At 32.9% G+C, this 13,147-nt stretch overlaps 1 protein-coding gene across 1 annotated transcript in view; it reads right to left on the bottom strand.

Moving 5' to 3' along the window:
- The window catches only part of LOC118199807 (T-box transcription factor TBX10-like), a 156,705-nt gene that overhangs the window by 56,218 nt on the left and 87,340 nt on the right, over window positions 1-13,147 (bottom strand). Inside the window, exon 3 of the mRNA XM_035371668.2 lies at window positions 4,739-4,855. Within this exon, the coding sequence (XP_035227559.1) occupies window positions 4,739-4,855 (117 nt within the window). The remainder of the gene's footprint in view (window positions 1-4,738; window positions 4,856-13,147) is intronic.

Raw genomic sequence — 13,147 nt, 5'->3', positions numbered from 1 at the left:
TCAAAAAGATCCTCTCAACAACGACTTTTTGAAACGGGGATGAATCTAGGAAAATTTTGCTTTCCGTTAGTAGGGGTAACGATATGGAGCATGGGGAACAGCAGCGGATGAAACAGGAAAGATTTTGTCAGTAGTTGTTACTGATGAGGGGAATGAGGGATAGCAGATAATGAAACGACAAGATTTTGATCACAGGATGAAAAGGGAAAGGATGACACAGGAAATCTCCGCATCTTCGAAAATTGACAACGGTAGAGATTTTAAAGGATTAAAAGTACTTGCTTTTCAAAGCGAAGTAATAAACAGTTAGTTAAAAACACAGAACTTTAATCAACTAACTGATATGAGTTAAAATAATATGCCGAATAACGATTACTTGAGAAGTTAAAGCAATAAGATTCAGTATAATATTTATAAATTTGCAGGACTAGTTTTGAAGGTTTAAATATAGAACATCCTTCTTCAGTTGCAGAAGTGCAAATAACACAAGAGAAGACAGTGATAAGGCGATAAGAAAGAGATGAAGGAAGTCAAGCTACTAGCTCCCTCTATTAATGAAAACAATTAAGAAATAATTTCCCTAAAAGCTGAAGGTAAGACGGATTGGAACTGGGATCGTTAACCAGAACTGAAAGATTTTTTATGAATGTTGGCGCCTCTGGAAAATCAAATTCGCCAACGGAAGATGATTTTTGAATAATTTTGGTTGCAAGAAATGGAAAATCCGATTTTCTGACCAAAAGTGTTGGGCAACAGAAGATTTATGTATTTCATTTTCCTATTATATACATATTAACTTAGGTCGAAATTTTAAGACCTCTCTTATTTTTACTAATGTAAGTTAAACCACACTGGCAAGGAATCTTGTATGTGCTCCAGGAAGTTCATATCTGGAATAGGGTCTTTACGTATAGAACTGCGAATTTTATTGACGGAAGAGAAAACAACCCGAAAGTTAAATTTCTGTAAAATATGTTAAATTTTACAACTAATGGAAAGAAAGGAATGACAAAGAATTTTTATAATCTCCTAAAACAAGAGCTTTTTGATGTGATGAGGTGAGAATTTTTAACCGCTGGGGTCAATAACATTAAGTGAAAAACTTCTGTCAGTAGCAACTGCTTTTAAGTAATTTAATTCCTGATCAAGAGCCGACTTGGAGGAGTAAACCTGAAGTGCCTGGAAAAGAAGGAATAAAATAAAATTAACTTCTGTTTAGTCGAATGACATGATTTGAAGTATGGTGGAAAGCAAATAGATGAAGGTTTACCATAAATAGTAGTGCTATAGTAGATAAGATGAATATGTTGCGTGTGATTAAGATGTTGAGAAACGAAAGTGAACTGGATGTCTCAAATTCAAAAATGACCTGAATTATCGGCAAACAGGATAAATATATCGTAAAATTTCAAATAATTTTGATTTATAACAATGCATATAGATATTAGCAAGTACAGGCCTAGAAGTGCTTCCAATGGCTGACCTTCAGTTTGCTAGTAATTCTTATTTTGGAAAACAAATTCTGTTTGTTTCAGATAAAACTGAGTAAGGGAAAACTTTAGACATTCATTTCGATACAGGAGAAATGAAATTCTCGAAGTCTCGTTTTTAGGCAAGTGCACCTTCACTGCTCATTAATATTTGAAAATAAGTCATGTGAACAGAAAAAACAATATGTTCCATTATATTTTGCACCGATCGCTGTCAAAGAATATGGTAAGATTCTCGTCATGCAATGAATTTATACCTTGTATTAATGCATATGGTACAGAAGTATTTACTGATTTTGCTGTTCTGGTTCTCGTAAAAGAGCATGGAATTGAAATTAAACTCACAACATTAAAAATAATGTTACGAGTGACGGGTGAGTATCGATCACATTACAAAAACAGATGTTTGTACGCTTCTTATTATCGATGACTAATCTTTCCATTAAAAATTACACTGGAAAGTTCAGCCTTCATTCTTCTTTAAAAAATCTGATGTGTACATCACATGACTTCCTTGTACGGAATATTAAATTATACGCATTTTTTCTTGCATTTTATTTAAACTTATTAGATTGAATTAAACCTACTTAGCCGACAGCGCATAAACCACAATAGAATAAATGCATTCTTTAAAATTCACTTTGTTTACCATAGCGACACTCTGGCGCTAGGTTTACTTAACAGTATTATATTTCATTCATATTATAACTCAGAATGCACAAAATGTATATCATTTAAAGAATTATCTAATCGTTGCCACATGTTCTATTCAAATACTATAATAAAGCTAGAACTATGTATAAAAGAAATTAAGCAAACAAAACAAAAAAGAAACAGTTTTTCACAGACGATTGAGTATTTCTCATTCAATTAATTCAGTTTTCACTTCGGGACAAGGCAAAAATACATAAAAACTCAAAATATCTATATTAAAAATTACGAAGTAAATCTCAAACGCTTATTTCCTCGAAAAAATTCCAGAAAGGATTAAGCATGATTTAAATAATAAATGAAGGCGTTATCTTTGTTGTTGCGAAGCTAAGTTTCTCTAGATTGGCCACAAATCCGCTACTCAGCTGTTTCAAATGTAAACAAGAGCAATGGCCGCCATCAAATTAGGCTTAGCGGCACTTAAACAATTTTAAAATTGTTGATAATTTTAAAAATATTGCATACAGATTTACTAAAGGCATAAAACCCTTAACCGGAAGATAAAAACAACATAATTCAATCATTTTTAAAGTAAAAAATGTACAATTTACAAACATATAAGAGTAAAGAAACTGAGATCACTGAGCCGGGTAACAGAGTGGATATATTTATAAATATATTTATATACGTTTGGCGCGGCCGATTGAAACCAAAATATGAGGTGCACATCTACATGTTATAGTAGCCTTATATACAAAATTTCAACGTTCTGAGGCTACTCGTTTTTGAGTTATGCGAGATACGTACCTACGTACATACGTTCGTACAGACGCCACGAAAAATTCTCTTCAGAATTCATTTTAAAGCAGGGTTTTTTTTTTTTTTTTAGGAAAAGAGTCTTTTATTCTGTCCTTACGTACAGATATCACGCAAAAACATCGTTAAATTGCATTCGAAAGCGTCAAAGTGGATATTTTCGTTGCAATATGCTGCCTGAAGCTTTTCGCGATTACAATACTTCCTTTTTACTTCGTACAAGGAAGTAAAAATATCTGTCTTTTAGTTTTATTTACTATCCGTCACTGGAATTTTCATTAAACCTGCAATGGGAAATTTAAAGCCGTAATATTTGTTTTAAAGAGTTCATTATCTTTTTTATTCTAAGAACTTTAAGCAAACGATTTTAACAGAACTTTGTCTCAATATACTTTTCTACAGATATTTCATCATTTCCTGAATTTAAAACTAGATGAATTTAATCCATTTCTGTAGCAACTGAAAAAATTTATAAAAATTTTGTTGTCTTATTTGATACAAGTAAAATACACGCTAGACATCATGCCATTTCCAAGGCCTGTAACACGCCCCCTTTTCATAGTCGTTACATCTATTGTTTAAAATGACTTGTTAAATGACAACAAAGGATTTAATCTGTTTTGTTAGTGGTGTTCAGTTAACTTTTTTATGCACTTTTATAGACATTTACTTAAATATAGCTTTCTTCCCCAAATTATTCATAACACAGATAAGTTTCGAAGATGAAGATTTCAAAAATAATAATGGCCCACCAGCGGCCGAGCGGTAAAGTCGCTGAACACTGGTAGTTCGGTCCGAGGTTCGAATCCCGCGAACGGGCTGGCTGCATGGGCGTTTTCGTGGTTTTCCCCATGTGTAACGTGTATACGAGCCAGTTTCCCTTAGAAAGTCCTCCACGAAGGCATCCCTCCCCTTAGGCAGATAGCCCTCGAGGCTTTGCCATAATCACATACACATACATACACACATACAAAAATAATAATGGAAGGAGGGATTTTAAAAGTTTTTAAATCTGACAATAAGAATGGTACTTAAATATGAACAGAAATGAGTGATTTGCTTGCATTACCGAAAGATCACTTACAGATGATTATTTTTATCTAAGACATTTTAAAGAAAGTACGTGAAGACGACAAATATAAAATATAAGACGACAAATATATACTGGCTATCGTATTCATGGGCACGGGTTCGAATCCCGGAGAAGGCTTGGATGTTTGTAAGTATATAGTGTTTTCGCGGCATTGGGGGCGTTAAAAATACATGATGAGCCTATAGTATTTCCGAGTGTTTTGGCAGCATGGAAAGAGGGGGGGGGGGGTAAGACACCCTCGAATCAGTTTGAGAGAAAGTCTCACCTGGGAGACTTTCTCTCAAAATTGAGACGGAGCTGGACAGAGTCGTACTGTCACAAACAAGAAGTTTAAAGCCCCTAGTGTAACGGAGAGACAAGTGAGATATGTCATAAAAACAACGTTATTTTTAAAATTAAAATAAATGGCCTTACATAGATGCAAATTAAACATGTGACTGCATAATAATAATAAAGAAGAAAACTTTCAGCGAAAAATTATTTGCTTGTAGGTATTAAGAAGATTAAATTAGGCCTTAACTTCGGACTTTAGAATAAATTTTTATTACAGAAATAAATAATAATATACCAATCCACCCTTTTGCAAAGATTAAGTTCTGTTACAAATTATGTGTTTCCACGTTTTTTTTAATTTATATTTAATTAGTTTTATGCTAACATTATAAAACGCAAATACTGGCATACGTACCTGTGGAAAGCATAGCGATACCTCTTGTCATCAACAGGCACGAAGTCCATCATGAGAATGTACTCTGCAAGAGGTTCCATACCATAGATTTTAACCTGGAAAGTGGGGAACATCCGCCTGAAAAAAAAAAATATATCAATCTGTAAAATGATTCTGTCACCAGTGCACATTTTCGATAGATAGAATGTTTTCAATTGCATGTTAATTAAATAAGATATATTTTCTGACATAATTTAGTTATGCCAGAAAGTTATGTTAGTTAATTTATAAGGTATTTCTCCCGTCTTCTTAGCGTGCCTTCGTGGTGTAATGGTCTGCATGCTGGGTCCGTGGTTCGATTCCCGGTGAAGATGTTGCTCATTTTTCATCACTCCTGCTTCCAAAATACCTAATGGCTCTACAAATTTAGTTAAATTAGTTTTAGTTAGTTTATAAGCTATTTTCTTCCTCCTTTCAGCATGCCTTCGGGGTGTAACAGCACACTCGGTTGGTATTCGAGAGGTCGAGGTTCGAGTCCTGGCGAGGGCATTGCTCATTTTTCGTCTCCTGCTTCAAAATAACCTAATGACGCTACAAATTATTTTCATTTAGTACTAGCGTGCTTTATTCTCAAAACATTTACTGCTTTTTTTCTATTTTATATATATATATATATGTAAAGAAGAGGAGAGTTCTAAAAGCTAATGCTTAAAAGTACATTTAAAACTGAAGTTCCTGAGTAAAATAGTTACACCATGTAGAAACAATAATATGAATAACTAAAGAAGTAAAAGTTAGCGGGTAAAAACTTGATGTAAAAATTACAAAACGAGATAACTTCAAAAACAAAAAGGGATGAGAAAAAACTATTAAACTTTAAATCAAAAATTTAAATTTTTTAAATGATGCACGCAAATAATCAAAAACATTTTAAATACACGGAAAATATGTACAAGGAATTGCAATAAATGGTGAATTAGGCCAACTCGAGGTTTAAGACGGACTTATCAAGGGAAAAGCGTCACAAAAATCGAATTCAGCTAATACAATTAGCGCGTTTCGTCAAACGAAAACAATTGAGACTGAAAGCGGAATTTCATTAATATAATAATCAAACTAAATTATCTTAAATAGTAAGTCTCAATGGCTTTGCTTCTTTTCCCGACGCGCCTGCAATTTAAAATTGTATACGTAAAATTTACTATTCAGCAAGGAAAAACTATACATGAAAGCTTAGTTAGGCGAATGTACAAATTTAAATAAATAAATAGCTAAGACACAATAACACGCCGAATAAATACTAATTCAGAAGTCAAACAACAAAAATCAGCGTTATATTTTCAAAATTTTCACAGCCGAACATGAAGAATTATATAATACCGTTTTTGAAAGATGATATATTTACCTAATTTTTTCCATTAAATTTATCACTTTTAAAAACATAATTTAGGTGAATCAACGTTTTCAACACCAGGTTTTTTTACGTAGTGAAAATATGTATACGACAACACTAGTAAAGCTGTATGAAAAGTAAAAGCATTTACGACAATAACAATAGACATTAATATCTCTGTTTTATTTCAATCGACACAATTTTCGCCAAGAACTTTTCTGGAGATATTCTCGTCATTACTGAGCCCTATCGTCCCCCACTCCGCCCCCCAGAAAAAAAACAGAGGGAGAGTAGGGGTAACCTTTTTACATTTGTATTTTTACACTTGTCTCCTGAGAAACGAATATAAAATACACAACTTTATAGCTCAAAAACTGTAACAACAAAAATTTCATTAATTGAAATTGAATTATATTAAATTGTACTGAATTATATTAAATTGTACTGAATTATATTAAAGTGGAAGCTTCGCAACGAAGTAAGCTTTAATAGTGTTTTCTTAATTATGTACAAGAAAACTTAATGCAATTGTTCACTTTACGACAGGTAGTGAGTAGTAGTACGCACCGCATTTCTGTCAATCCATTTGCACGCCGATTTCGCTGGAGGAAACCTGCCATCTTCACGATGGCGCATTTTCACGGAAGCTAAAAATTTTGACGGATATGTTTTCTTGAGAGCTGAACCAAGGTTTAACCAAAATTCCTAGTATATTATTAAGTGATAAGTGCCAATAAAAAGGCAGGATTTTCTTCGTCAGTGGAAGGGCAGATTTTCTATGGATGTACAGAAGTTATTTACTATGTATAAAAGACTTTTAGCCATTACCTTTAAATTTAGTAACATAAAAGCGTTTAGCGTATTTTTTTGAAGTAGGATGAGAGGAATAAACACTTCATAAAAATCAGTGAATGTATAACAATATATACCAGTCACAAAACTATTTTTAATGTTTAAAATATGTTTTAAGCCATGTTTTAATGTTTAAGAGCGCTTTTAATATTATTTTTATCCATGTTCTAATCATCATGACTATTTCCTTGTTTAATTACCTCATGATTTATTCATCTATGTATTAAAAATTGCAATCATGTAAAGAACTCCTCTTAATTTTTTCCAAGTGCTAAACATTACTTGAGTATTATTTCGTTGCATCTTGAAACTTTTAACGAATTCTGAAGAATTATTTTCGATATCTTTTCAAAAACATCCACAGAGTTGTATAAATTTTTGAATTCACATCACTAAGAAATGCTTGATTGAATATTTCTGAAACTAACTGAAAAAATATAATTTTTTAAAACTTATCACTTACTGATAAAAATGAGTTAAACTGAATGCTGTTTAATTAACAAAAAAATTGTGAATATTTTAACTTAAATGTTTACTTTGTTAGGACTCATTACTGTCTATACACTGATTTAAAATAATATTCCTGCAAGCTGATTCTCAATACTCGCACAAACAGATAACGTAAAATTATCTTGAGATGCAAACAATTCCTCCTTTACGACTGGAGATTAAACCAAAGAGGAATCTGATTGAAATCAGTTTCGCCCTGCCGTTCTACAAATGGTGCATTGTTAGGGGATCTGGGTATGATACACAAAATACTAATAAATAAAATGCTATGCTTCTGTCGGAAACTTAATAATGTTTAATAAGCAAAGGAATGATGCCTCATTTATTATCCTTATATTTTTGGAGATTACTAAATCTTATCAAATAAACACTCGCATCCCTATCAGTCGTTCGGGTCACGCAAAAGGTCAAATTTGGGGGCCTCATCCTGATACAGAGCAGCTGAGAGTAAACTAACTGGTTACGATAAAACGTTTTAAGACGTCTTATTTTGAGATTGTGGGAATGCTTATGCTTCGCTTGACCTGCACTTTAACCTTGGAGGTCCTTGACATAAGGCTGAGGTATTTATCCACACGAGCTTTAATTTTCTTGATTATCCGCTGATATCATTTCTATGAGCTCCTCACAAAAAAATAATAGACGATTAAGAAAACAGTCAACCAATAACAGTTGCAACATTTTCGTTTTCCAAATGAGGATCTGATATTTACCTTTTCAGGAAGATTTTCGAAGAGATTGTCAAACAGAATCTCATTTTACACTCGAATGGAAGTTATTAAAACACTTTCATAGAGTTTGTAAATTATGAAAAATATTTTTAAACGTGAGTGTAAAATCTACTATAAGATATTTTCTCCCTTCGTTGTGCATGCCTTCATGGTGTAACAGTAGGCACTCGCAAAGTAGTCGAGAGTTTTAGGTTCGAGTCCCAGCGAGGGAATTCCTCCTTTTTTATGCCTCCCGCTTAAAAAAATAATAACACTAACGAATTCCACAGTGGCGCCCAAATTAAAAGGTGGTGGATGACGATTCTTCACCAGCAGGATTTGGCGATCGGATTCCCTAATCCTCAGTCACCCTTTAAAAGGTGAAGTATCCAAGGTATTTTCTGCATCCTTTCTGCATCTCTTTCATGGTGTAACAGTAGCACACTGAGCACGTATGCGAGAGGTCCAACTTTTCGAGTCCTGGCCAGGGCATTTCCCATTTTTCACTTCTTCAGCATCAAAATAACCTAGCAGCTCTGCACTACAACAAGCACTTAGCATTCGGATTATTTAGATTAAGGCAAAGCATAATCTCAGGCATCTGCCTGAGAGTGGAGTGCTTTCGTGGATAACATTTTAAGGGAAACTGTCTCATATTCACATTACCGATGGGAGGAACCATGAAAATAGGTGAAAAATGCCGACGGATGAGCTAGCTTCCATGCAACTCCATTTGTCGGAATTTGAACTCACACTGAGTAACCAGTATTCCGCGATTTTACCACTCGGAGATTGATGGGCTCCACCAGCATGCAGAAAAAAGTTTTTTCATTTTTTTTTAATTGACTGGTTTATTGAACAAAACTAGTCGCAAATGATTTTCATATTTTAGTAGGTTTAATACTTAAAAATAAAAACAACCTCATTAATTCCAAGAAACGAACTACAGAAACTCTTATCTGTATATACAATATTAGATTGGAAGTAAATTTATCAATGCATTTGAAATCCGCATTTATATAAATTCTAGATAAACACAGCAAAAAATAAAAGTCTAGAAATTAAAAATCTTGCGTCTGAAAGTTGGAGATTATACTGTAGCACTCACTAAGACTAGAAGATTAATAAAACAGGGGAAGGATGTAAAAGACATTTTTATTGAATTCAGTTATTTACGGACGGAACAATCTTTGTGCTTACAAGTCCACCATCCTCTGGTGGCGATAAAACTAATGATAATGGCTAACTAAACTAAATTTAAATATAAGCTAGTAGTTTAAGACTAGCAAATTAAAATTGAATCTAGCAGGTTGACTCAGAAACCAACAGTGGCATGATATTAAGCTTCGGCGCCAAGAATGCGATGCCGAGGTTCAGAATTCAAACGGCTGGCAACGTGGCACTCAACAGCGAAACACGCTCTTCCTAGCCTTTTCACTGCTTTAGTTAAATACACTCTCGTTCACTCTAACTCATTCACATACTGGCGAGGAAACGCGACAGAAAGAAGTGATAGAAAAAGCTAACAAATTAAAATAATAATTATATATATATATATATATATATAATGTTGTATGAACTTAAATCCATTTAGTGCGAATACAAGTTATTATTACTTGCGCAATTGCTGCAAAGTTAGTTAATAATAATTTATTTCCTAAACCGTATTGATTAATTGATTATATTATCTCCTAAGTTTAATTAAAGTAGAATTATTTTAAAAGTGTGCATCCATACTGGTAAGTTATATTTTGAAAGATGTTTTGAAGTAATTTGAAAGCAAAATGTTAATAATGTTTTAACGGGGACTGGAGTTAAATCATCACGAAGAATAATATTACAATTGTAAAAGTAAAAATTAAAACATGTAATTATTGTCATTGATCGGAAATTAGTTGACTTTTCAAGGGGAACAAACCAACTCCCGTTCAATGATCAATAATTGATAGAAATACGTAAATATGAAAGTGTTTCGTCTTTACTCGAGTTATAAATTAAAGCCAAACCGGCAATTCTAGTCAGGCCAAATATTTCCGCGAATAGTTGTTACTCAAAGAACTGATTCTCATGATGCATTTTAGTCAATTCAATTTGGAGTAAAAATCAATTACTGTAGAGAAATCTTGTAAAACTCGAGTAATCGTCCCCGACACTATCATCTTTATGTATTTGAGTACTATATTATTTGTAGAAATTAAACATTGGAAATTGTCATTATGAAATCGAAATCAAAGTAAAGTTGAAATAAACATAGAAGATTATAAAAAAGATAAATAATGCAAACTTTGCAAAAACAAATCAAAGAGAACATAAAAATAATATAAAAATAAAATAGAAAATAATATAAATAAGATCAGTGAATGTACATGAAGATATAAAGGCCAGAAAGGTATTAAGTAACTTACATTCTTTCTAGTGGGGGAGTTGGCAGTGTGTTCTCTTCGTGTCTGACTCAGAAGTGTAGGGTGTCCGAAAATTCTTAGCGGCAGTAGGGGCTTTGAATTATATCAGTCGGCAAGACTTGGGTGAAGAAATTTATGGTAGTGGGTGGGACTTGGAATTCTTGAGGGATGTATTTTGTGGAGTTCTTATCTGAGAGAGACCGTCTGTTAAGATTTTTTTAAAAATACTAGTGAATGGAAATTAATTAATTTCTGGCTAATTGTCGTGTCGCAATGATTAAGAATTTAAGAAAGGAAAAAGGCATTTTCGCTATCCAAGAGCTAGTAGACAGTCTAAAGGCAGGAAATAGGCCCATTTTTTTAGTAACAGTATAGTAACAGTATATGTCTGAAGACAATTAGCTTTTTACAATAGATACAATTGAGTAATTACACTATATACAAATCTTTCAACTGACAGTCATCCAACTTATACCGCCTTCTCAGGTTTAGGAATAAATTATCATATCCCTATCAGTTAAATGATTTAGAGTGAGTATTTAACGCCTGCTCTTTTAAGGCAATGGTTGATAAATTGAAAGGGAATTAGATTATTTTTGAGAATTTTGATAAGGATCAAAATTTCGCGTTGTGAATCTATTGTATCTGTGCATATAGTTTTAATTCGTTGTATTTGATTAATTATAGTATTGTTAATTACTTTTTTGGATATGTTGGAGTTCCAATTTATTAATTTGTTAGTATTGAAATTGAAGTTTCTTGTTTTGTCAAAAAGTAAAATTTTTTTGTAGTTAATGATTTGAAGATCTAGAAAGTCTATGCTATTTTGTGAATTATTAGTTTTATTAAGTTTAAGACAATTCAAAAAAGGATTAAGGGCTCCCCCCTTTTTTTAAGAATAAACCCTTCTTTTTTTAATCTTTGACAATTAAAAAATATGAAATATTACGAAAATAATATACATATAATACATATGTAAGATAAAATACGTGAATCAAAATTATAACTTAAATTTGCAATAGCTTTTTTATTCTTTATTTTAATTTGGATATTTCCCCTCTCTTTTCTAAAAACAGAATTTGCTTATAGTAACTTTCTCTGGATGCATCATTTCTAGGTTAATTCATATCATATAACTTTTACATAACGTTCTGACAGAAACAACTTACATAAGCGAATAACAATTTTAGAGCTTTATTAATAATCCAGTCAAATGGTACTATTCTGAGTTGAGATTCTTCCTGACCACTAATGCACTTCGCTTCCTCCCGAACACAACATACTTGGCCTAACTAGATTGCTAGAGATATCAAAAATATAAATGCTCTGGAACAGGCACGATTAATGCGCCAAGTTATTTGGGAGCTCGAAATGTTTAGCTAAAATCAAAATTAACCTTATTTAAATTTACCGCGATTACTTCTTATTGAATCTGTAACGTTTACAATTATTGCTTCACGCTTTAATATCTGATATCTGCAGCATGCCCAAATTATCACAAACATGTATATGATTCTAAACCAGTTACGTAATACATGACTAGCTGAAAATTTTCATAATAATTAACCCTCGGATATATTATAAATTAAGTACGAATATATTTTAATCTATACATATTAATTATATTATTAGAAAAGTAACCGTTAAGAAATGCATTTATTGCTTTAAAATCGTTCAGTTTGTTAATCAATAATAAACTGACTAAATCTAAAAAAATAAAATAAAATAAATCCTATGTTTTAACAAATAGCAACTTCCTGAAAATAGGCTATTCACAAGCGCGCATGGGATAAAAATTAAAGGTGTTATATTTCGCGTAGCGGCATTACTTCCGCAAGTGCGTGAATGACTTAAAAGTTGTTCCTAAATTTTTCTCTGTCTTCGCTCATTAGTTTCCGAGATATGATCGCGACCATTAATTTTCTTTTTGTCAGGATATGAATTTACACGTTAACTAATAAATCCTCCTTGGATACGAATTTAATATCTAGTCAAAATTTTCACAATATTTATTAAGGAAGAAACAATGTTTATCAGCGGTGATTTCCATGGAAGTTTTTCCTTTGAATTCTGGTAATTACATCAACTTAAAACCAGATAAAGATATATATATACATATGTAATCATTCTTTAGAATTGTAGACACATTAGGTATTTTTTGAAAGCAAGAGAGATGAAAAAGGAGCAATGCTTTCGCCGGGACTCAAATCACGGACCTCTCGAATACGCGCCGAGCGTGCCGATCATTACATACTCTCTCTCCCTTTTAAAGGGCGACTGGGGATTACGGGAACCCAGTCGCCAAATCCTAGTGGTGGAGAATCATTACCCACCACCTTTTTTTTTTAGTTCGGGCGCCACTGTAGAGACATTAGGTTATTTCGAAGCGAAAGACGTGAGAAATGAGCACTGCCCTCACCGGGACTCGAACCACGGACCTCTCGAATACACAATACAAGCCGAGTGTGCTGTCCATTACACCCCGAAGGCATGCTAAGCGAGAGAAATACCTTATAAAATAATTAAATTTTACCTGAGACTACAGAGATAACACGATGGAACA

The sequence above is a fragment of the Stegodyphus dumicola genome, chromosome 2, assembly GCF_044657685.1.
Source record: "Stegodyphus dumicola isolate Sdum_Otavi_A_Nest chromosome 2, ASM4465768v1".
Taxonomy (NCBI): Eukaryota; Metazoa; Arthropoda; class Arachnida; order Araneae; family Eresidae; genus Stegodyphus; species Stegodyphus dumicola.
The sequence above is the reverse complement of the archived record's forward strand: the minus strand, read 5'-3'. Positions and strand labels throughout refer to the sequence as shown.